Source organism: Geotrypetes seraphini, chromosome 2 (assembly GCF_902459505.1).
Source record: "Geotrypetes seraphini chromosome 2, aGeoSer1.1, whole genome shotgun sequence".
In the NCBI taxonomy this organism is placed as follows: Eukaryota; Metazoa; Chordata; class Amphibia; order Gymnophiona; family Dermophiidae; genus Geotrypetes; species Geotrypetes seraphini.
Window position 1 is genome coordinate 253988738 of NC_047085.1, and position 23255 is coordinate 254011992.

At 40.7% G+C, this 23255-nt stretch overlaps 1 protein-coding gene across 3 annotated transcripts in view; it reads left to right on the forward strand.

Moving 5' to 3' along the window:
* Positions 1-23255, forward strand: part of RANGAP1 (Ran GTPase activating protein 1) — a 220637-nt gene that overhangs the window by 166198 nt on the left and 31184 nt on the right. For all 3 annotated transcript variants that reach the window (XM_033929405.1, XM_033929406.1, XM_033929407.1), the window contains exon 13: positions 11299-11401. In XM_033929405.1, the coding sequence (XP_033785296.1) occupies positions 11299-11401 (103 nt within the window). The remainder of the gene's footprint in view (positions 1-11298; positions 11402-23255) is intronic.

Below are 23255 nucleotides of genomic sequence, written 5' to 3' on the forward strand. Positions count from 1 at the left end.
CCCTGCGTATTCCCCGTGCATGCCAAAGCCGAAAAACTCGGTTATCACTACCCGGGCTAAAATGAAGATTCCCCATTAAGGGCAACATAGGAGAAGCCCCGTAATTAATCCCTAGATGTTTACAAAGCAATTTCCAGATGAGTCTCATATAGGCCCAGACAACATGTCCCCGCTGAGAAAGGTCCAACTGGGCCGAGGGTGCGTGCAACAGAAACAATCCCGAAACCGGATACAGAAAATCCCTTTCCACCGAATACGTCAAAAAGGAGGAGCTCTCCAGACACCAATCTTGAAGTAATCTCATACCACACGCCAGGTTGTAGGCTCTTAGGTCTAGCAGACCGAACCCCCCCTGCGCCTCCGGTAACATCAAGACACGCAAGGGTAGTCGAGGCCGCCGCCCTCGCCACAAAAACAGCCTCAGGGCCCTATATAATTCCTCCAGGTCCTCCCTGCGCAGCCAGATTGGTAATGTCTGCAACAGATATAGCCACCTAGGTACCACCATCATATTATATAAAAAGATTCGACCAGCCAACGAAACTGGTAGATCACCCCACAGGCGGAGGCTCTCAATGGACCGCCGAAGCATAGGCCTGACATTTATCTCATATAGGCACGATAAAGAAGAAGGTATGAAGACACCCAAATATTTCACCTGTAAAGAGGCCTCTTTCAAGGGGAAGTCCGACCAAAGATGGGAAATATGTAGGTGGATAGGCAATGCCTCAGATTTAGATACATTAAGTTTAAGGCCCGAGAGCTCCCCAAATTTACTAAACAATTCCAACAAGAGAGAGAGGTGCGAGACCGGATCCGCAAGCAGAACCATGATATCATCCGCGAAGGCCATGCATCGCAGGGAGGAACCCCCGACCTCCACACCCATAAGCAAGGGATGAGTACGAATACACAACAGTAGGGGTTCCAAAAACAAAATATAAAGCAGGGGGGACAAGGGGCAGCCCTGCCTGGTACCCCGCTGTAAGGGAAAAACCGGAGAAGTCCGCCCATTGACCAGCACGGCCGCCTCTGGACTGGAATACAAGGTACGAATAGCCCCCATAAAGAACCCATCCACCCCATATCTATGTAACAACGGGAAAAGAAAGGCCCACTCAACCCGATCAAAGGCCTTTTCGGAGTCAAAACTAATAGCCAGGGCCGGCTTCTTCCTAGAATCGCAATGGGCCAAAGCAATCAGGAGCTTACGAACATTATGGCCCGCCTGTCGCCCCTTCACAAAGCCCACTTGATCCACCCCTACCAATGAAGGAACCAACGGGGCCAATCGGGTTGCCAAAATCCGTGCTAATATTTTCAAGTCGACATTGATGAGCGAGATAGGGCGATACGACTCCACCAAAAGAGGGTCCTTACCCGGTTTGGGCAGAACCGTAATCAATGCCCGATTGAATCCATCAGGAAAATGCCCTCCTTCCACAGACTGCTGAAAATACCTTCTCAGCGGCTCAGCCACATAACCCTGCAAAAGACGATAGAACTCTCCGCTATAGCCGTCCGGACCCGGGGATTTACAAAGAGGGAGAGTCTTTATTACCCCTAAAACCTCCTCCCGAGTGATAGGGGAGGCCAGGGTCTCGCTGTCCATCTCTGAGAGTCGAGGTAAGGGGAGAGAGTCTAGGTAGTCCTGAATCGAAACATCCCTATCCACCACCTCCGCCGAGTAGAGAGAACTGTAAAAGGAGACAAAAAGCCTTTCCAAATGAGATTGATCTGTTACCAGTCGCCCCCCTGAGTCTTTAAGGGAGGTAATGGAGGAGGATCCTCTCCGCGCCCTCGTCAACTGAGCCAACATTCTGCCCGGCTTGTTGCCAAAACGGTGCAATCTATACTTGTAGTAAAAAAGAGATTTTTGGGCTCGTTCATGCAAAAGGGCATGGAGCGCTGACTGTGCCATCTGAAATTCCCGCTTGTTGGACCCCGTGGGGGAATTAAGGGCCATATGTCTACTCTCCCGAACCCTACGCTCAAGGGCCAGAATCTTGGCTGCCATTAGTTTCTTCCGGCGAGCACAATAGGCCAATACAGCACCACGGAGCACCGCCTTTGCGGTCTCCCAGAATAGACACCCCTCCTCTACATGCCCACCATTAAACTCTACGTACTCCTGCCACTGCTTCTCAAGATACACTTTAAAATCAGGGTCCGAATACAAGGCCACCGGAAACCGCCACCGTCCCCCTCCACCCCGCGTGTCCCCTGCCAGGTTCACATCCATCCACACCGGAGTGTGATCAGAAATGACCAGTGCACCTATCTCGGAGTTATGGACCTCAGAAAAAGAGAAACGGGAGAAAAAAATAAAATCAATTCTAGATGAGGAATCATGTGCTCTAGAAGTATGCGTGAAATCTTTTTCACCCGGATGCAAAGTCCTCCAGACATCCACCAGATCTAAAGCATTCATCCACGCATGTAGCCCATTATCAGACCTTCCCGACGAACATAGGTCCCCCCTAGTAGAATCCAATACAGGATCCAAAACTGAATTAAAATCTCCCAGGAGTATCAAAGGGACCCCAGCTTCTGTGGTAAAGACATTATAACCCCCAAAAACTTCTTATAAAAAGCCCTTTGAGCACTATTGGGAGCATACACTGATATCAAAATAACTGGACGGTGAGACAACATACCCTGAACTATTACATAATGACCCTCCGGGTCAGAAGTGACTCTGGAATGTACAAAGGGGACCGATTTATGAATCAACAAGGCCACCCCGGCCTTCGCCTTAGGAGAAGAAGCAGAATAACACTGGCCTACCCAGGACCGTCTCAGTTTACCATGTTCCCTTTCATTAAGTTTGGTCTCCTGCAGCCCCACAATGTCCGCCTGGTGTCGTGCTAGGTGTTGTAAAATCTTAGTCCTCTTAATAGGGGAATTGATGCCCGACACATTCCATGTCACACAGCGCATACCCCGTTTAGGTGGCATCCCACACAGTGATCATGTTGACCCTCTGATCAAGAGTGAAGTAAACCGTTGCCTGGAGTCCCAGCCCACCCTCCAGCAACCACTCATCCAACCGTCTAATTCCCACTTCCAGTCCACCACCATACGGATCCCCCCTCCCCCCCTCCCCCTTCCCGCACCCCCCCAACCCCCCGCCCTGACCCCCCCATACTCCAAATACCACCTCTCCAGGAAAGGGACCCAAAAGACCCAAGTCCCCCCCTCCCCAACCTCCCACATAGCAAGCCCACACCCTTTCCTATAAGAATAAGTAGGAAGAAGATGAAAGCGAAAAATAACTACAATAGCAGTGAATACAACAATGACAGTAATCTGAGCAAAAATGCTGGGAATATTATGCGTAGGCGGGAACAGAGACATAAACAGGGGCCAGCAATCTCATCCCCCAGCAGAAATATTATCAAAGAACAGAACCACTTGCAACAGATCCGTCACCCTCCAGCAGGAGGGCAAACGGGGCACTTAGTATGGAACAAAATATCAAAAAACACTTACGGCTGAAGAGGCCCCCCAAATAGGGACCTACTCCAGCACAATAAGAATAACAAGTAATAACATTCCGAGGCGTCTCTTCGTGCAGATAGTCCACCCGCCTCAGAGACCCTTTCACAAGCAGAAGGGCAATCACCAAGAGATGTCAGCACTCTTCAAGTGCTGGGCGCTAGATCAGGAAACCAAAGATATACTTGCGCCCGTGCTGCCTCACAGTTATCGAACAAGAATGGTTGGCCATTATGCAGCACCCGAAGCTTAGCTGGAAACTGAAGCGTGAATCTCATCTTTTTCTCCGATAGGAGCTTGCAGACGGTGGAGAAGCTCCTACGTAAAGAAGCTACTGGAGCCGAATAGTCCTGGAACAATAAGACTCGCTGATTTTGAAACCGAAGATCCTGTTTGTGTCTATAGTTTTTCAGCAGTAGGTCTTTCAGAGCGAAATTAAGAATCCTGATGATCACCACCCGCGGCCTGGTCACTCCATCCTGCTTCCTGCCAAGACGATGTGCGCGCTCAATACGCAAAGGGCCCAGACCATGTGCCACGAGCAGCTCTGTCGCCAGCCATTTTTCCAAGGTAGCCAGTAAGTCCACATCCAGCACCGATTCTGGAATGCCCACTAAACGGAGGTTGTTCCGCCTGGAGCGATTCTCCAGGTCATCCAGCTTTTCCTCACAGTGGGTCATTTTATTCTGCAGGCGTTTAAGCTCCTCCTGAACCGATGCCAGGGTATCCTCTGCAGAGCTAACTCGATGCTCCACTTCCTGCACCCTTCCATTAAACTCTGCCACAGTCGTGGTGAGAGTTGCCAGGGTGTCATGTACCTTGTCAAGGCGGGTGCCCAGCGCAGCCACCACCGCCTCCGTTAGCCGCGTGAGCGTCTCTTCGCTCACAGAATCCGCCGCTTCAGCCGCACCCGCCATCTTTCCCTCGCTAGTAGGCCCAGGTTTTAGCGTGCCTCGCTCCTTCTTCCCCGATTTTGAGGCCATCTCCGTGCTGCCTTTTTGGACAAACTTGTCCATACACCGACAGCGACTCCGAGGGTGACACCGGGCTGAAATATATTTGCAGATTTTAGCGCAGGGAGGCCGGACAGGAGAGAAACCGCGGAGCTCAAGGAAAGTGCGTCTCTCCTGCTCTCCGCACGGCCACGCCCCCTTCGAATTGAATCGTTTTAAAAGATCTAAAGTACTAGGACTGTTCATGAAAAAATAATAAAAGAAAAGATAAGAGGAAAGAGAAATTGAAGGAAGAAAGAAAAAGAATAAAATGAGGAAAAAGATGAAGGTAAAGAAAAAGAAGAGGAAGAGGAAGAAGAAGAAGACAGGAGTGTCTATGAAATAGATTGAACATATGAGTCCAGGAATTTCCAGGGTGATTTACATTGTACCAAACTTTTGGAAAGTCTAATTATATTTTTCTTTTCATAAGCATATGATTCAAATTTATGATACATGCTCAAAGAATTCCACCAAAAGGTATAGTTTAGTAATGAAGAGGACTTCCAATTTTTCAAGATGTGCATAAGGGCAGTCACAAACATTGCATCAATGAGTTTAGGAGGACAGTTCGACTGTGTAAAACAAGGGTGTTGAGATCGGAGAATTATAATGTCAAAGGAAATTTCTTCTGAACAATTGGTAATAGACTTTATGGTGTCCCAAATGCACGTCCAAAAGGAACGAACTTGAGCACAGTGGAAAAGCATGTGATCAAGAGTCCCAGTTTCTTTCATACAATTCCAACATATAGAGTCTTGTTTTAGGTTAGCTTTCCACATCCGAAAGGGTGTCCATACCGCATTCCACATAATGAAGAACATTGATTGTGAGACTCTGGATGATAAAAGAGGTCGGTTTGTCGCGGACCAAAAGAGTTCCCAGTCAACATCAGAAAGTGAGGTTGTCAGCATAGATTCCCAATGTTTCATGGAATGAGAGGAAAATGTAAAAGAGTGATCTCTTAGAATACTATAAAAGAGAGATATCGCTTTACCTTTTGATATAGCCAATGTGGACCAGTGATACAAAGTGTGAATGGATGTCATATAATCAAAGCGTATAGACATAGAAGATAACATCTCAGTAAGAGAAAGCCACTGTGAGTAAGCAGAAGGAGACAACGAGTAAGTAGAGCAAATTGTGACAAAGGGAACAAACGAAGTGAGAGTGGTTATCTGATGGAGAAACCACAAACCAGCCCGCTGCCACCTCTTCCATGAAAGAGATTTACTATTGATTTGGATTTTGGGGTTATTCCAAATGGACAAGAGTGGACTGTCTTTAATTGAAATCTCTGCGATTGCATCTAGTATATGAAGGGCATGCTGCGTTGCACTCAATAAGGAATATTTTCTCAAAAGTTTGGGCACTGGCACCGTCAACAAGCATGAAACATGTAGTGGTGCACATAAAAACCGTTCCAGGTCAAACCAGGTTGGTGAGTCTTGGGTACTAGGGTTAGTGATCCAATAGGCCAATGATGCGATATAATAAAAATGAAAATCTGGTACATTCAAACCCCCATTAATTTTAGAGGCTTTCAGCTTGTCGAGAGCAATACGAGGTTTTTTGTTATTCCACACAAAGTCAGATATTTTCTTATTCAACCAGTGAAAAAATTTCTTCTTGCATAAGGAGGGAAGCATTGAGAGGGTATAGTTTATCTGAGGAGTAAGGGTCATTTTGATGGAAGCTATTCTGCCCCACCATGAAAGGAAGAGCATTTGACCTTTCTCAGTTTTCAAAATTGTTGTAAAGTAATTACGTTATAATATAAAATCCTAGATCAGTGATTCCCAAACTGTGGTTCTGGATCTTAAATAAGGGTTCATCGTCTAATGATAGGAAGGGGGAGGTTTTATATATTAGTTTTCATATTGGGAAAATAATAGAGGGAATGATGGGAGGGGAGGGTGGTAATTTTATGTATTGTAAGATAAAGTAGAAAGATTGTCAAGTGATATGTTTAATTTTACTGTTTTGATGTTTGTACACTTGATGTAAGATTGAAAATGAATAAAGATTTAAAAAAAAGGGTTCTGTCCTATCAATGGATGGAGTCACAATGACAGTGACGTCCTTGTGGATGTCCACTGTGAACAATGCACAGTAATGGTGGTCAGCAAAGGGCCTGTGAATCAGTGAATGTTCACAGTCCCTGCCCCTCCTTCTTTCTTTCTCTCAAATAATTTTATTAATCAAACTATAAGGATTGCAAATACAAAATGCCAATTCAAGACTTTACACACAATACAATCCTATAAATACAAAAAGGACTCTTAGCATATCTTGGTCCCAGTCACCCCACCCTTGCCCCTCCTATTCCTAGCATTTCTTAAAGATATCAAGTTTGATTGAACGAAGATCCAAGATGGCCGCTACTGCTATCTGATTGCTGTGAGGACGCCGTCGATAGTCTACTTACCTTAAGATTTGTCGGCCAAAATGCCGAAAAGAAGGGGCAGAAGCGTCAGTGGAGCCTCCCGACGTTCGGTAGCCCCGTTGCCTACGGTCAATGACATTTTTCGGCGCCTTCTGAGCGAGCAGGAAGCGTCGGGGAATCACCCTGTGAGTGCCCCGGCAGAGAGTAGTGCTGCGGGGTCTCCTCAAGGGCTCGATATCACGCTGAGCCCCGACGTAAGGACGCATCCGCTTCAGCCACAAGTGCTGGGAGCCAGCTCACCGCGAAGGGAGAGCACACCCGAAGAGGAAGTGTTCTCCCCCCGAGAGGCCAGTTTGTTGGAGGGCTCGCTACAGGGAACAACCCAGAGTGATTCTTTCCTCTGGAAAGAACCAGCGACTGGGACAATGTTGGCTGAAGAAACTCAGGACCCCAGAGAGGTAAAGTACTCGACTGAACAGTATTTAAAGACACAAGTTACGTTTATTCCTCCTGATAAGCCCTCTGAAGTCAGTTTAGATTCTCTATGAGACTTAGTATCTAATCTAGGGAATTCCCTTAATCCGCAAATAAAACACTTGGATCAAGAGATAAAAAACCAGAAAGGAGAAATTAATTTATTAAAGCAGGATATTGTATTGCTGAAGTCCGAAATACAAGAAGAAAACAAGGAACTTAAAACAATTAAAAGTAATCAAGATCTACTTGTTAAAGATAATCTAATTATGAAAACAAAATTGGAAGATCTTGAAAATAAGACTCGGGCTAATAATTTGCGTTTAATTAACTTTCCAAAAATTTCATCAATTTCTCCACGAGAAATGATAAAGCGCTACTTTCTGGAGATATTAACAATACCTGAGGATTCTTTACCACCTCTTACAAGGGTATATTATTTGTCCACAAGAAATCGGGATCCTCAAAAGAAAGAAGATGAAGGAATGTCGCAGGAAGCACCCTTGGACGTTTCCACTTTATTGGAACAATCAGATAGAGAATTGGCTATTCCAGCCACTCTTACTGACTGTAGCTTTGGCTCCAGATAGGGACTGGATACTTAAACTTTTCTTTAAAAATAGATCTAAGGACTTCCTGGGTCTCCATATTCAAATATTTCCTGATGTCTCCAGGGAGACTCAGATAAGAAGAAGGGAATTCCTAATGTTGAAGCCAGGTGTGACCCAGATTGGAGCTTTTTTCTTTCTTAGATATCCATGTAAATGTGTCATCAGATACCGTTCTTTTAAATATGTTTTTGTAGAACTGGCTCATTTGATTGCTTTTCTCTCTCTGAAACGTCTTGAGTGTGGAATATCAACTGTACCTAAGTGATAATTAGCTCTGCGTCAGCACAGATTCAGTAATTTTCTTTGTAAAACTATTCTTCAATTTAATTACTCTTTTCGTTAATCTTGGATCCAAAATTGAGGACTAGTGTGTGATTAAGATAAGAAATGTTTTCTTTTTCCTTTATACTTTGATTCATTATTAGGATTGAAAGTTAACCTAAATGTTATATTTTCTTGATTATATTTTCTGTACAAGTTATGCTTGATAATAATGTAAAATCTTATAAAAAAAAAAATAAAAAAAAAAAAAGATATCAAGTTTTGTGATTGGGAGTATAGTTGGAGATCCATGTTGCAACTGTCTTTAGCTATATGTAATGGACTGGGTGGGGCTCACACAACCTACTGGTCTTGCTGTGTGATCTAAACACACCATATTTTGTGGTAGGATTTCAAAGTGTTATGTCAGATGGCCATTAATTTAGATATAACTTATAGAGAATCCAGTTTAGTTTGTATAGAGTCATCTCTGGAGCTTTAGTTTGTTGCCAGGCTGCAGCTATTGCTGTGAAAACATGTGTAGCCAATTTATATTCCTTGGGAGCATGTCCAGGGATCAGATCATTTAGCAAACAGCATTCCATTAATAGTGGACAATGTTTACACATTATACACACCAAGAACTTTCCTACTTCTTGCCAAAACACCCTGATATTTGGACACGCCCACCAAATATGCTGAAAATCACCTTACAAGCCACACTGTCTCCAGCAGTGATCTGATCCCACAGCATAAAATCATTTGAGTTTGCATGGTGTGTAATACCAACTGTAGCTCATTTTATAGCCATTCTCAATAAGATTGCTGGACACTGATAGCTTAAATAAAACATTTATAAATGGTCTCCAATTTTTGCAAAGTAAAAGCCTTTCTTAAAGCTTTTACCCAGGCCACTTTATAAGAGTCTTGTGGACCTTCTTATAATACTAGTGCTCAATATATATAAGATATTCCTCTGTCCACCATGCCATTTCCAATACTGTCTCTGAGACAGAGATCCCAATCAACCCTTTTATACACAACAGTGCAAAGCAGAGTATAATGATATTAGTCCCACTGAGCTTGGTTCCCATCAGGGTCCCGTTAAACCTTAGTTGTGTGTCACACTCAGGTGGCTGAGTCCCTCCCCCCATTCTCCCATCTCCTCAAATTTTATTTATAGGTGCCTCAGCTGTATGCCTTGCCTGAGAGTAACGACTACTGCGACCAATGCTTAGAGAGTCAGTGGAGTCTGCTCCTTTAAGCATTAAAGTTGGGAAAAAAACCCAAACTGAGGTAGAGCTATTGATTTTTTTTTTTTCCTTAGTGCCGGTCTGAAGGGAAGTGACATTCATTAATTTTTATGGTATGGTAGGGAAGGGAGGAGGGGATAAATTTATTAATTTAAGATGAATATAATAGAAAATCAAGTGATGTTTTTAAGTACAAATGTTATTTCCTGATACACTTGTGAGTTGTAAAATGAATAAAGATTATAAAAAAATTTAAAAAAATCCTGTTGACATCATTTATGAATAAAAAACCAAAAACTGGTCTTAGGGACATTTGGAGCATTGAGATTAAGCATCAAATTACTGCGGCTCAATGGCCATGAATTTGGTCTTGGAGGATGAGATGTACAGTGTCTGCATCTATGAGACAAACTTGTTTTTTTCTTTTACATAGAAAACCAAAAAAACTCTGTGGAGTGACGATGTTCCTAAATGGACTTTATTTGAAAGTGTCAAAGTTCCAAAGGTACATTGAAATCATCCACATAAAATAATTCCATCCACATAAAAATAAATCATCCACATAAGAGCCTTAAAGGACCTAGTCCACTAGGGATACAGGACCCAACACGGTTCGAATAATCGGGAAACAATTGCAAATGCAAGCAGTGTCTCACTTCCGGCTCACCACACAATTGTTTCCCACGTACTCACCTTTATAGGACCCCCAGGGACCCCTGAAGAAGACTTTTTGTCGAAACGCGGACCGTGTGGATGATTTCAGTGTACCTTTGGAACTTTGACACTTTTCTTTTTTTAAAAAATTTTTATTTATGATTTGTACATTCTTACAATAATTAAATTGTACAAATTATCTTCAATTAATACATGAAAATTGTGATTACAAATAAATCATGAAATAAAGTCCATTTAGGAACATCGTCACTCCACAGAGTTTTTTTGGTTTTCTCTGGATTTTTTTCTTTGTGGATATTTTGGGATCAATTCCTTTTTTTTTTCCTTTTACATAGAACATTTTGGACCCCGGTGCATTTTCAGAAATTAGATAGTTCTAAATCTAATAGATGTTGGCACTGTCATCTCGAAGCTGGGACATTAGATCATTTGTTATTCTATTGTCCATTGATTCTTACTTTTTGGAAATCAATATGGGGTCAAATAAATTGTATGTTGGAAAATCCAATGACATTATCGTATGATATTGTGTTGTTTGGCATGTCAATGAGGGCTAAGAGTCAAATATCTAAAAATAATAGGCTTTTACTAATTATGACAGGGGTTGCCATTCAGCAGATTACGAGTAATTGGAAAAATTGGAAGAGACTTAATTACAGTTTCTGGTGGAACTCTGTCACATTTATAAAATGGAAAGGACAATAGCCACACAGCAAGGGAATTTTAGAAAATTTCAGGAGATTTGGGAGCCATTAACAAAATATTGTAATGATTAAATATTATATTTCCCCCTAAAAATGCACACCCAGGGTGGGGGGAGGGAGGGAAGGGTTTTTTGATTTGAATAATAAATAAAGTATATGGGAATGAGGTTTATGATAGGTTTTCTTAAATTTAAAGAATTTAATTGATTGGGGGGAGGGGGGATAATTTCTGATGTGGATTTTTCGCAGATTATTAAGTGTTGATTTAGACTTTAATATGCTATAAATGCTGTTACACTTATTGTAAGTTTTTTAAAAATGAATAAAGAATTGGGAAAAAAAATCTTGTTGACATCAAATGAAATTTGTTGGTCATTTTTCCACTTCCATATCCTTCCTATATCCTTCTACATTAACATTTGATTGGCTCTGGTCATCTTTCAGGTGGATGTGTCAAATATAGAAAAGGTAGTCCAGGCATTTCTACAGATCTCATCTGTGTTCAAAGATGAGAATGCGGTGAAAACAGCAGTTGAGGAAACAGCAGGTAACTTTTATACCAATATAATTTGTTTAGAAATTTTTTTAATATAAATTCTTTAAATGTTGCTTCTTTGCTTATGATGTTTAGTAAATCACTCTACAGTATATGTCACCCTCTATAAACAATATAATCTTATAGTTTTACAGGGCCTTAGCAGTGCTGCTCACAGGATATAAACTTTTCATCCTAAGTGTCCTTGGAGTCAGACGTTGTATTATAGGAGTAAGGATAAAAATTACATTAAATGGAAAATTGAAATAAAGATCAATCTAACAAAGACTCTGAAAAGATATTTTGATTCCGAAGATAGAAAGGAAAATGGATTTAAAGAATGAAACAATACTACAGAAGGACAGAGTACACCACGGGGTTTTAAAGAAGGATTGGATAAATTCCTGAAGGATGCGGGGATTGAGGGATACAGATAGAGGTAGAGATAGGATTATGAAAGAGTATAGATAGAAGCATAAAGGGGAATAAAGGGTTTTAGACAAGGATCACCTTACAGGTCATGGACCTGATGGGCCGCTGCGGGAGCGGACTGCTGGGCGCGATGGACCTCTGGTCTGACCCAGCGGAGGCAACTTCTTATGTTCTTACTCTACCCTCATCGCTGGTCCATTTTTAACTTTTAACTAAATTCGACTCAGAGGAATGTATCTTCCAAAAAGTATTTAAACTAGTATACTCATCTTTTATAGCAACTATTCAAATAGGGGACGACTTTCTCAATATGGCACTGTTGCAGTTTCAAGAGCTGTTCCTTAGACCACCAATCTCCACGCATTTCTTCCAGGCAAAATGAATCTATAAGCATTCAGAAACTTAATTTTTAGAATCTTTTTAAAACTGATACAGAAAAATGCAGAGCCTGGCTTTTTCTATTAACTGGAGGAGCTGTGCCCCCACACCTTCCAGTAAAGAGGCTGCTGAATTGAGTAATTTTGCTAGCTTCAGTTCTGAGTGGCAAGTTGTGCTCGGTTCCTGCTGATTTGGTTTCAGGCTCGGGACAAATGCATCAAAAGAAGAGGATTGTGTGACTCTGCTGTATTGCTAATTTCATTTGGATGGAATTACCACATTAACATTTGCCAAATGGAATAAAAAGATAAATATGTAGTTTGGAGTCAGACGTTGTACTATAGGAGTAAGGATAAAATTACATTAATTGGAAAATGAAATAAAGATCGATCTAACAAAGACTCTGAAAAGATATTTTGATTCCGAAGATAGAAAGGAAAATGGATTTAAAGAATGAAACAATACTACGGAAGACCACATTTAAGAATAATCCTGAGGACAGCTAGGAGAGACTTCCTAATGGAGATACGAACAATTGAGCATGTCTGATTAGTATATTGACAAAATTTCAGTAAACAGTTATATGCCATACATTGAGAGATAAGCGAATTAACTAAAAATGATAAGATTATCTTAAAAATGTTTAATCGATTTATTAAGTAATGGAGATTTTAGTTATTAATAAAACAAATTGAATAATATACCGTATTTGCCGGCGTATAAGACGACTTTTCAGTACCTTAAAATCCTCCCCAAAGTCGGGGGTCGTCTTATACGCCGGGTACTGTTTACATGCCCTTACTTTACATTAGAGAGCTGCACGGGGACGCCCCTAGGGTCGCGGGGATCCCGTGGGGACGCCCCCCAGGGTCGCGGGGATCCCATGGGGACGCCTCCGAGGGTCGCGGGGCTCCTGCGGGGCTGGATGTACTCAGTCTTCTGGATGTACGCGGCTCTTCTTCTCCCTACCTTCTCTGCTTGCAGCACAGAGCCGAACGGAAGTCTTCCCGACGTCAACGCTGACGTCGGAGGGGAGGGAGGGCTTAAACAAAGCTTAAACAAAGCCCTCCCTCCCTCCGACATCAGCGCTGACGTCGGGAAGACTTCCGTTCGGCTCTGTGCTGCAGGCAGGGCAGATAAGGAGAAGGAGAGTAGCCTTGCGGTTCGAGTGGCTACCAAGGGAGAGGGGCGGCCCGCCCCGCCCCGGTTGCAGCACAGCCGGCCAGGTTCCCTTACTTTTGTGGCACTTCCCCGACCGACCGATAACAGCCCGGGTCCGACAATCCTCCCTGCCCTGTAGCCGCGAATCTAAATTACCTTCTTACAGCAGCTGTAAGAAGGTAATTTAGATTCGCGGTTAAGGGCAGGGAGGTTTGTCGGACCGGGGCTGTTGTCGGTCGGTCGGGGAAGTGCCACAAAAGTAAGGGGACCTGGCCGGCTGTGCTGCACCCGGGGCGGTAGAGAAGGAGGGGGGGAGAAGGACGCTGAAAGGCCATGGTGAAGACAGGAGGGGGGGGGGGAAGGACTCTGAAAGCACTTGAAGACAGAGGAGGGAGAAGGAGGCTGAAAGCACATGGGGGAATACAAAGGGGTGGAGAAGGACGCTGAAAGGCCATGGGAAGGGCGGGGGGGGGAAGGACTCTGAAAGCACATGGGGAAGACAAAGGGGTGGAGAAGGACGCTGAAAGGACATGGGGAAGATGGGGGGGAGAAGGACACAAAGGAAATGAGGAAGAGAGAGTAGGGAGAAGACGCTGGCAGGGAAGAAGACAGATGCCAGACTATGGGGGGAGCAGAGAGAAGAAGATGGGTGCCAGACCAATTTGGAAGGGGGAAGAAAGGGAGAGGCACAGTAACAGAGCAAATGGAAGATGCAGAAGGAAGAGAGATAGTGGATGGAAGGAATTGAATGAGAACATGAGGAAAGCAGAAACCAGGCAACAAAGGTAGGAAAAGAATTCTATTTCTTTTTTTTTTTTTTTTGCTTCAGGATAAAGTAGTATATTAGTTGTGTTGATAAAAATTTATAAACTTTAGAGGCTCTGGTAGAAACCCGTTTACAAAGTATGTATTCTTCCCAATTAATATTTTCAAATTAATAAAGTCTTTTTGCTTATTTGTAAATGGGTTTCTACCAGAGCCTTTAATTCAGTAGCATAATTAAATGAAATAACTATTTCTGAAGTTTATAGGGACGGGCGGGGACGGAGGGGATTCCTCGCGGGGACGGGTGGGGATGGAGGGGATTCCTCGCGGGGACGGGTGGGGACGGGTGGGACTTTGGCAGGGACGGGTGGGATTTCTGTCCCCGCGCAACTCTCTACTTTACATGCCCTAACATCTCCTTCCTTACCTCCTTACGGTGCTTACGGTACTAGTAAACCTGCCGGGACATCAGCGGGGCCATGGCGGGACATCAGTGTGACAAGGGTGCCAGCTCCTTCATCCTGCGCAGCGGGAAGCAGCGGCGCTCTGGCCCCACCCCTTTTCTCTTTACTACGTCTCTCGCACATGCGGCCGTGTGTGGAGTCTAGCCCTTAAGGAAGTTGTGGGGGCGAACAGGAGGCTTTTGAAGGCTTTTAAAGGGAAACTGTCATGCCAGCAAACTTGCTAGGGACTTGCCCGGCACTTGCTCTCTCCCTCTATGTGTTATCTTCCTTCTATCATTGACAGTTTCAGTTTGGTTAACAGTTTAGAAAACAAATAGCATGGCAGCTCCCATGGGTTTATTGTTCTATTCAGCTTTAGTGAATTAATTAAAATTGTTGAAATAAATTCTGATGTTCTTTTAAGTTTTATTTGTTGTGCAGAAGGTGTGCGGAAGAAGGGGTAGTCTTATACGGCGAGTATATAACAAACTCTATATTTTAACTGTAAAAGTTGGGGGGTCGTCTTATACGCCCAGTCGTCTTATACGCCGGCAAATACGGTATATAAAGTACTTTTACTTGTATAGGCTGATTCTATTAGATTAATTTTACAATATATTTAATGGATACATTTAAAATAAGGGGTTTTTTGAGATTTTATAAGACACAGTAGGGATTAAATTAATTCATATATGATAATATTTATTAAATATAGTTCATAAGTATAAAATGATAGGAAACTAGTAGGATTTTAATCTGAATTATTTAATTGGATAAAGTTGAGTAAATAAAGTTTAATGTTCCAATATATATTTACTTTTTATTCTTTGGTAAGATTATAAAGGTTGTTAAGAATATATTAAATAAATGATTAGATAATATGATAAAATTAACAAAATGTTAGATCAAATTATTATGTATAATTTGTTGTCTTAAGGGTTTTTCGTTTCCTGGTCTAATATGTGTGTTCCTAAGTTTTCACGATTTAAAATCATATGGGGGAGGGGGAGGGATTAGAGAGAGATTTATTTTATATTCAGAGTTTTAAAAATTTGAAAATGGTATATGTTCATACAAATCTTAAAAAATTTAAATTTTTATGTTGGTTCATTTATCTTAAGGATAAAATTTATAATGGAGATTAAAATCTTTTCATTAAATGTTAATGGCCTCAACCATCAAATTAAAAGGAAAAATACTTACCTTTTTGAAACAAAAGAACGCTGATGTATATTATATATAGGAGACACATCTATCAGCTATAGAGTCAAAAAAGTTAGAAGGGGATGGGTGAAACAATGTTTTTTTGCCCCTGCAGTGGGAAAAAAAGCGGGGGTAGCTATCCTAGTTAATAAGAAATGTACAGCTAATTTTCAGTTGATTAAGTAAGATCCCTTAGGAAGTTGGATACATGTGAATATGAGCATGGGAAATACAGTGGAACCTTGGTTTACGAGCATAATTCGTTCCAAAAGCATGCTCGTAAACCAAAGTACTCGTATATCAAAGCGAGTTTCCCCATAGGAACTAAGGGAAACTCGCTTGATACGTTCCCATGCACCCCCACCCCCCGAGGCCAGCAGCGCTGCTCTACCCCCCTGAGAACCGGCATTGCTCCCCTGCTCACGAAGGCCCCCCCGCGTGATCCGCCATCCCCCCCGCTCGCGTCGCCCCCCCTGGCCGCGATCTGTCATCCCCCACGCACCCATCCACCCACCCAAACACATTGCTTACCCCCATCTGGCACCAGCACCAACGCACAAGACATGCTGATGCCTGAAGATCTGCCGTCTTCTTTTTGCTGGGCCTTGAGCATCTGCGCATGCTCAAGGCTTTCGAGTTCTCGCTCTCTCCGAGATTCTCAGAGATCTCCGAGAATCTCGGAGAGAGTGGGAATTCGAAGGCCTTGAGCATGCGCAGATGCTCAAGGCCCAGCAAAAAGAAGACGGCAGATCTTCCGGCACCGGCATGTCCTGTGTGTTGGTGCCGTTGCCAGATGGGGGTAAGCAATGTGTTCGGGTGGGTGGATGGGTGTGTGGGGGATGCCAGATCACGGCGGGGGGGGGGGAATGCCGGATCGCGGAGGGGGTGCCAGATGGCTGGGGGGGGCACTCATAAATTTAGGCAAGCTCGGTTTCCGAGGCGCCAATTTTGCGAATGTTTTGCTCGTCTTGCAAAACACTCGCAATCCGGTGCACTCGTAAACCGAGGTACCACTGTAATACCGTGGCATTATTCAATGTGTATGCCCCTAATTCGAACCAAATTGAATTTTTCAAAATGTTACAACAATTGATACTCCCACTGGCTGCTTCTAATATAGTAGTGGCTGGAGATTTTAATGCTGTTATGGATCCATTGATGGATTAAAAAACCTAGTAAATTTATGAAATCATTAGGATTAGATAATTTGGTGCAATCTTTTGTTCACATGTCCACAAGTCCTTTTCAAGAATAGATTATATTTTCGTTTCAAATCAAATAGTTCAGCAGGTGACAGAAGCCTCCATAGATCCAATCATTTTGTCTGATCATGGTGGAGTGTGGTTTGAAATTAAACTTATTGAACAGGATAATAGTAGATCTGTATGGAGATTTGATAATACATTGATTGTGGATTCAAATTTCCTTGAAGAATTTCAGCTAAAGATGAACAAATTTTTTCAAATTAATACCTCAGAAGAAATTCCCATGGAAATATTATGAGATGCCTTTAAAGCTACCATGAGAGGTCAAATTATAATAATAATAACAGTTTATATACTGCAATACGGTGAAGTTCTATGCAGATTACAAAAGATTAAACGAAGGAACAAGTTGATTGTACAAAAGAGGTGGAAGAGAGTGATTAATAGGACAAGAAAGAGAAGAAAGGGTGAGTTGTCTAGATACTTTAGGAACAGGTAAATTATTTCATATTCAGCATATATTAGAAAACAACTTAAAAAACAATTTTCTAATTTGGAAAAAGAAATTAAGAATCTGGAGTCTAAATTGATTGAAAAATGGGAACAAAGTACTTTGCAGACTCTTTTAAAGGAAAAGGTAAATATAATGAGATTTCTTCAAAATTGGTAAAGAAAGATTTGTTTTCTCAACAAACTCTGTATTATGGGAACTCGAATAAGGCGGGAAGATTATTGGCAAATTATCTTAAAGCAAAGAAAAGGACAAAAATTATTGCAATAAGAGATGAGAAAGGAGATATACATTCTCAAATTGGAAATATTTTTTTAATCAATTTCTAAATTTTTATAAAGATTTATATTCTTCCAAGCCTTATTCTAATAAGGAAAAAGATGGGTTAGAATTTTTGAATTTAATTAATGGACTGAAAGTTCCTGATCATATTAAAAAAAAGTCTAGAAGAGCCTATATCATTAAAAGAATTGCAAACAGCGTTGAAGTCTCAGAGTTGGATCCGTTCCAGGTGGTGATGGTTTTACAGTGGAGTTTTATAAATCATTTCAAAGTACCCTATTACCTTATTTATTAAATTTATATCAGACTCAACTAACTATGGCAGAATCTTTAACTATTGTATTAATAATAATTTCTCAGAACGTTTTAATTTGCAGAGGGGGTCAGACAAGGCTGTCCCTTATCTCCTTTGCTTTTTGAGAAATCCAGAAACAACCATTCCATGCTTACTTGAATTGATAGAGAAATTTGGAAAATTTTCAGGACACAAGATAAACTGGAGGAAATCAGAAGTTCTTCCATTTAATGTGTATTGTACAAAAGGCTTGTTTGATTCATTCCCCTTTGTCTGGAAGGAGGATGGATTAAAATATTTAGGTATTCAGATAAAAAATATGCTGGATCATTTATTATTCTATTGTCCTTGTATCATGGACTTTTGGAAATCAATTTGGTCTCAAATTAATTGTTTACTAGAAAACCATGTAGCATTATCATATGATACAATTCTGTTCGGTATGTCAATGAGAACAAAAAGTCAAATTTCATCAAGCAATAATAAATTTTTATTGATTATGACAGGAGTCGCCATACAACATATCACCAATAATTGGAAAAATTACAGTAGACTTAACTATACCTTCTGGTGGAATTCGTTGTGCCACATTTACAAAATGGAAAGAACAATTGCCATACAAAAAGGGAATTATAATAATTTTAAAAAGATTTGGGGGCCATTGACAAATTATTGCAATGATTAGACACCATTTTCCACTGAAAGTACATTTATACATGGGGGGAGGGGGGATGATATAAAGTTAATCAATAGATAAGAATATAATATTTATACAATATTTTTGATTAAAATATTTATGGGAAGGGTGGGTGGGGAGGGTTTAAATTTATGTATTTAAGATGATATTAGAAAGAAATTCAAGTGATGTATACAAGTTTTAACTGATGTAATATTGTGTACTTTATGTAAGATGGAAAAATAAATAAAGAATTTGGAAAAAAAAATATGCTGGAAGACACAATGAAAGAGAATGAAAAAATTTTATTACAGAAGGTAACAGAAATGTGTGAGCAATGGAATCCTTTACATCTTTCTTGGTGGAGGAGAGTTCAAACTATCAAAATTATTATATTGCCAGTTTTTTTCAGGGGTCCTTTTATAAAAAATTAAATCGTATTCTTATAAAATTTATTTGGCTGGGTAAAATTCCTAGAATCGCTTTAGTATCTCTACAAAAGCCAATTACAGAGGGTGGGGTAAATTTTCACAATTTTTATAGGTATCATCAAGCCTATATTTTGCACCAGGGTACGTATTGGGTCCTCCCAGAGCTCATTGACAATACCCTAGACTGGTTGTGGTTGGAATGGCGATTCATGTTTCCTCTACATTTATAAATAAACAGATAGAGGAACCAGTTCAAAAAATACTTTCCACTTTCAACGGTGCTCAGAATCCTCTACATTTATGTCATGTTCTCAGTATCAAAATGCCTAAATAAAGAAAACAATATTATTGGACACATGGAAAACCTTACGATATATCAGTAATTTAACAGCTATTCCAATATATAAATCGACAAATCAAACTATATGGCTAAACTCCAAGATTCAAATTGGCGGATTTAAGGTCATCTGGAAGCATTGGATGATTGCAGGAATAAGTGTATTAGAAGATGTTATTTCTAATGGTAAGCTGCTTAATTTTTCACAGTTGCAACATAAATATGGCCTCAATAAATCACAAAGTTTTAGATGGATGCAACTGAAGCAGGCCATTCAGGTGGAGTTCCCTGAATGGAAAAATCTTAATAATCAATATAGTTTGGAGTTCTTATGCCCCTCAGAAAAGCTGACGTGCCAGGAGTGGGACTACAGAAAACAAAAGCAAATAGGGTTGGAGGTGTGGCAGACGATAGATTTTCAGAGGATTGTGTTCATGAGGAGTTCAGTAAAATAAAGTTGGATAAAGCAATGGGGCCGGATGGTGTACATCCGAGGGTACTGAGGGAATTTAAGAGAATCACAGAAAATGTCAGCCAGCGGAACCACCAGAACTTCCTTGAGTTGGGAGTGGTACCAACTCAATAGACATAGGAGAAGTTCACATCTGAACTTTGTTTTTCCATTGGTTAGAGGTTGTACATTTTTTTTTCCAAGTCTTTATTCATTTTTTCATCATATATCAAGTACACAATATTACATCAATTGAACTTATACACATCACTTGAATTTCTTCCTATTATCATCTTAAATACATAAATTTATTCCCTCCACCACCCACCCTTCCCACAGATATTGTAATCAAAAATATCATAAAAATATTACATTCATAAATATTGATTAAACCTTTAATATAACTATATACCACCCCCCTTCCCTAATTATAAATGTACTTTCAAAGTAAAAAGGTGTCTAATCATTACAATAAGTTATCAATGGTCCCCAAATTTTTTTAAAATTATTATAACGCTAAGAAGTGCAAGGTCATGCACCTCGGAAGCGGTAATCCATGCAGGACATACTCCTTGAATGGAGAAACTTTAACTAGGACTTCAGTAGAACGAGATTTAGGAGTAATCATCAGTGCAGACATGAAAACTGCCAATCAAGTGGAGAAGGCTTCATCCAAGGCAAGGCGGATGATGGGTTGTATTAATAGAAGTTTCATCAGCTGGAAGCCTGAAGTCATAATGCCATTGTACAGGACCATGGTGAGACCTCATCTGGAATACTGTGTACAATTCTGGAGGCCACATTACCGTAAGGATGTGCGCAGAATTGAATCGGTTCAGCGGATGGCCACCAGGATGATTACAGGCCTCAAGGGTCTCTCGTACAAAGAGAGGCTAAACAAATTACAACTCTGCACTCTCGAAGAACGTAGGGAGAGGGGAGACATGATTGAGACATTTAAGTACATCACAGGATGTGTTGAGGTAGAAGATGACATTTTCTTTCTCAAAGGACCCTCGGCCACAAGAGGACATCCGCTCAAACTCAAGGGCGGGAAATTTAATGGCGACTCCAGAAAGTATTTTTTCCCCGGAGAGAGTGGTGGATCATTGGAACAAGCTTCCAGTGCAGGTGATCGAGGCAAGCAGCATATCAGACTTTAAGAACAAATGGGATGCCTATGTCAGATCCCTACGAAGGTTAAGTTAAGGAATTGGGTTATTAGGGCATAGACTAAAGGGGTGGGTCAGTAGGGTGGGCAGACTTGATGGGCTATAGCCCTTTTCTGCCGTCATCTTTCTATGTTTCTATGTAATTCCCTTTTTGTATGGCAATTGTTCTTTCCATTTTGTTTATATGGCACAACGAATTCCACCAGAAGGTATAATTAAGTCTAGTATAATTTTTCCAATTCTTGGTGATATGTTGAATGGCGACTCCTGTCATTACCAACATCTTTTCTCACATCAAGCAGCATTATGGGGTAAAGACCTGGAACAACTGCTCATGCCTACTACTTATAGGGAATTCAGGAAACGCCTAAAAACACATCTGTTCCTGAAGTACTTAGGCAACTGACCTATACAATTTTAGTCCTCAACAAATGATCTTTAGAACTGTTATTCACTAACTTTGAACTTTGTTTATTCCACTCAATCTGTAATACCTTTTAATCATTGTAAACCGCATAGAACTTCACGGTTCTGCGGTATATAAACTGTTATTATTATTATGCTTTCAGGTGGACATCCTGGGACACCAGGCCGCGTAATGGTATAAATTGATAAATTAATTTGTAAATAAGAAGCCTAAAACTGGTCTTAGGGATATTTGGAGCATTGAGATTAAGCATCAAATTTCTGCGTCTCAATGGCCATCTTGGAGGATGAGATGTACAGTGTCCGCATCTATGAAACAAACTTGGGTTTTTTTCCTGCATAGAGCATTTTGATTACAAAAGTTAAATAGCTCTAAGTCTAATAGATGCTGGCATTGTAATCTTGAAGCAGGGACTCTAGATTACTTATTATTCTATTGTCCATTTATCTTGGCCTTTTGGAAATTAATTTGGGGCCAAATAAATTGTTTATTGGAAAATCCTATGGCATTATCATATGATATGATTCTATTTGGTTTGTCAATGAGAACAAAGAGCCAAATTTCATCTAAAAATAACAGGCTTTTATTGATTATGACAGGTGTCGCCATACAACATATCACAAGTAATTGAATCATTGGAGTAGACTCAATTACAGTTTTTGGTGGAATTCATTGTGTCACATTTATAAAATGGAAAGAATAGCCATACAAAAAGGAAATTATAATAAATTTAAAGAGATTTGGGAGCCATTGACAAATTATTGTAATGAATAGATGCCATTTTTCCATTATAAGTACAATTGCAAATGAGGGGTTGGGGGGATTCTGAATTTTATTAAATGTTTAGATCAATAGTAAAGAATATTTTATATAATATATTTGATTGCATATGTTATGGTAGGGGTGAGAGGGAAGGGGTTAAATTTTTATGTATTAATGTTGAATATGATAGAAATTCAAGTGATGTATTCAATTTCAAATGTCAATTATTGATACACTTGATGTAAGATGTAAAAATGAATAAAGATTTAGAAATATGTGAGTGCAAATGGACCACAGATAAAGCTGAAACTTGACAATACTGTATGTGCTAATGCTCATACATCTCACAACTTTGGCAAATTAGCTTCTTTGTGTATATTATGTAAATAGTAGTTAATGGTATTTAATAGCATGTGTAGACACTAAATGGAGGGGGGTGGAATTATCCACATGAGTTATTTTACTCTTAACCCTGAGTTAGTGGTAAAACAACACATCTTAATGGTAGCCTGTGTTAGTAATAGAGAATGACAGGGTGACAGAATTTGTCACCGTCCCTGCAGATAACCATGGGAAACCATCCCCATTTCATTCTTTAAGGAGAAAGAGAAGAATCAGTATGAATAGGCACAGCCACTGATCCTCAAGCCTTGCATTTTAGAATGCTGGTGTAGAAAGCCTGAGGATGAGATAGACACTAAAGAATGACACAGGATGGTTTCCTGCGGTTATCCACGAGGACAGGGACAAATTCTGTCACCGTGTTATTCTCTAGACTTGGTAACTATGCCCCTAAGAGTCCTAATAAAGTGTATATTAGTTTTATAAAAGCTTCTTTGTCTTCTAACATATTTTGTGTTCTTAAACAGGTAATACTATTAACGTCCTTAGAATACATTAGCCAATTACATATAATATTTGTGTTGGATTTATAA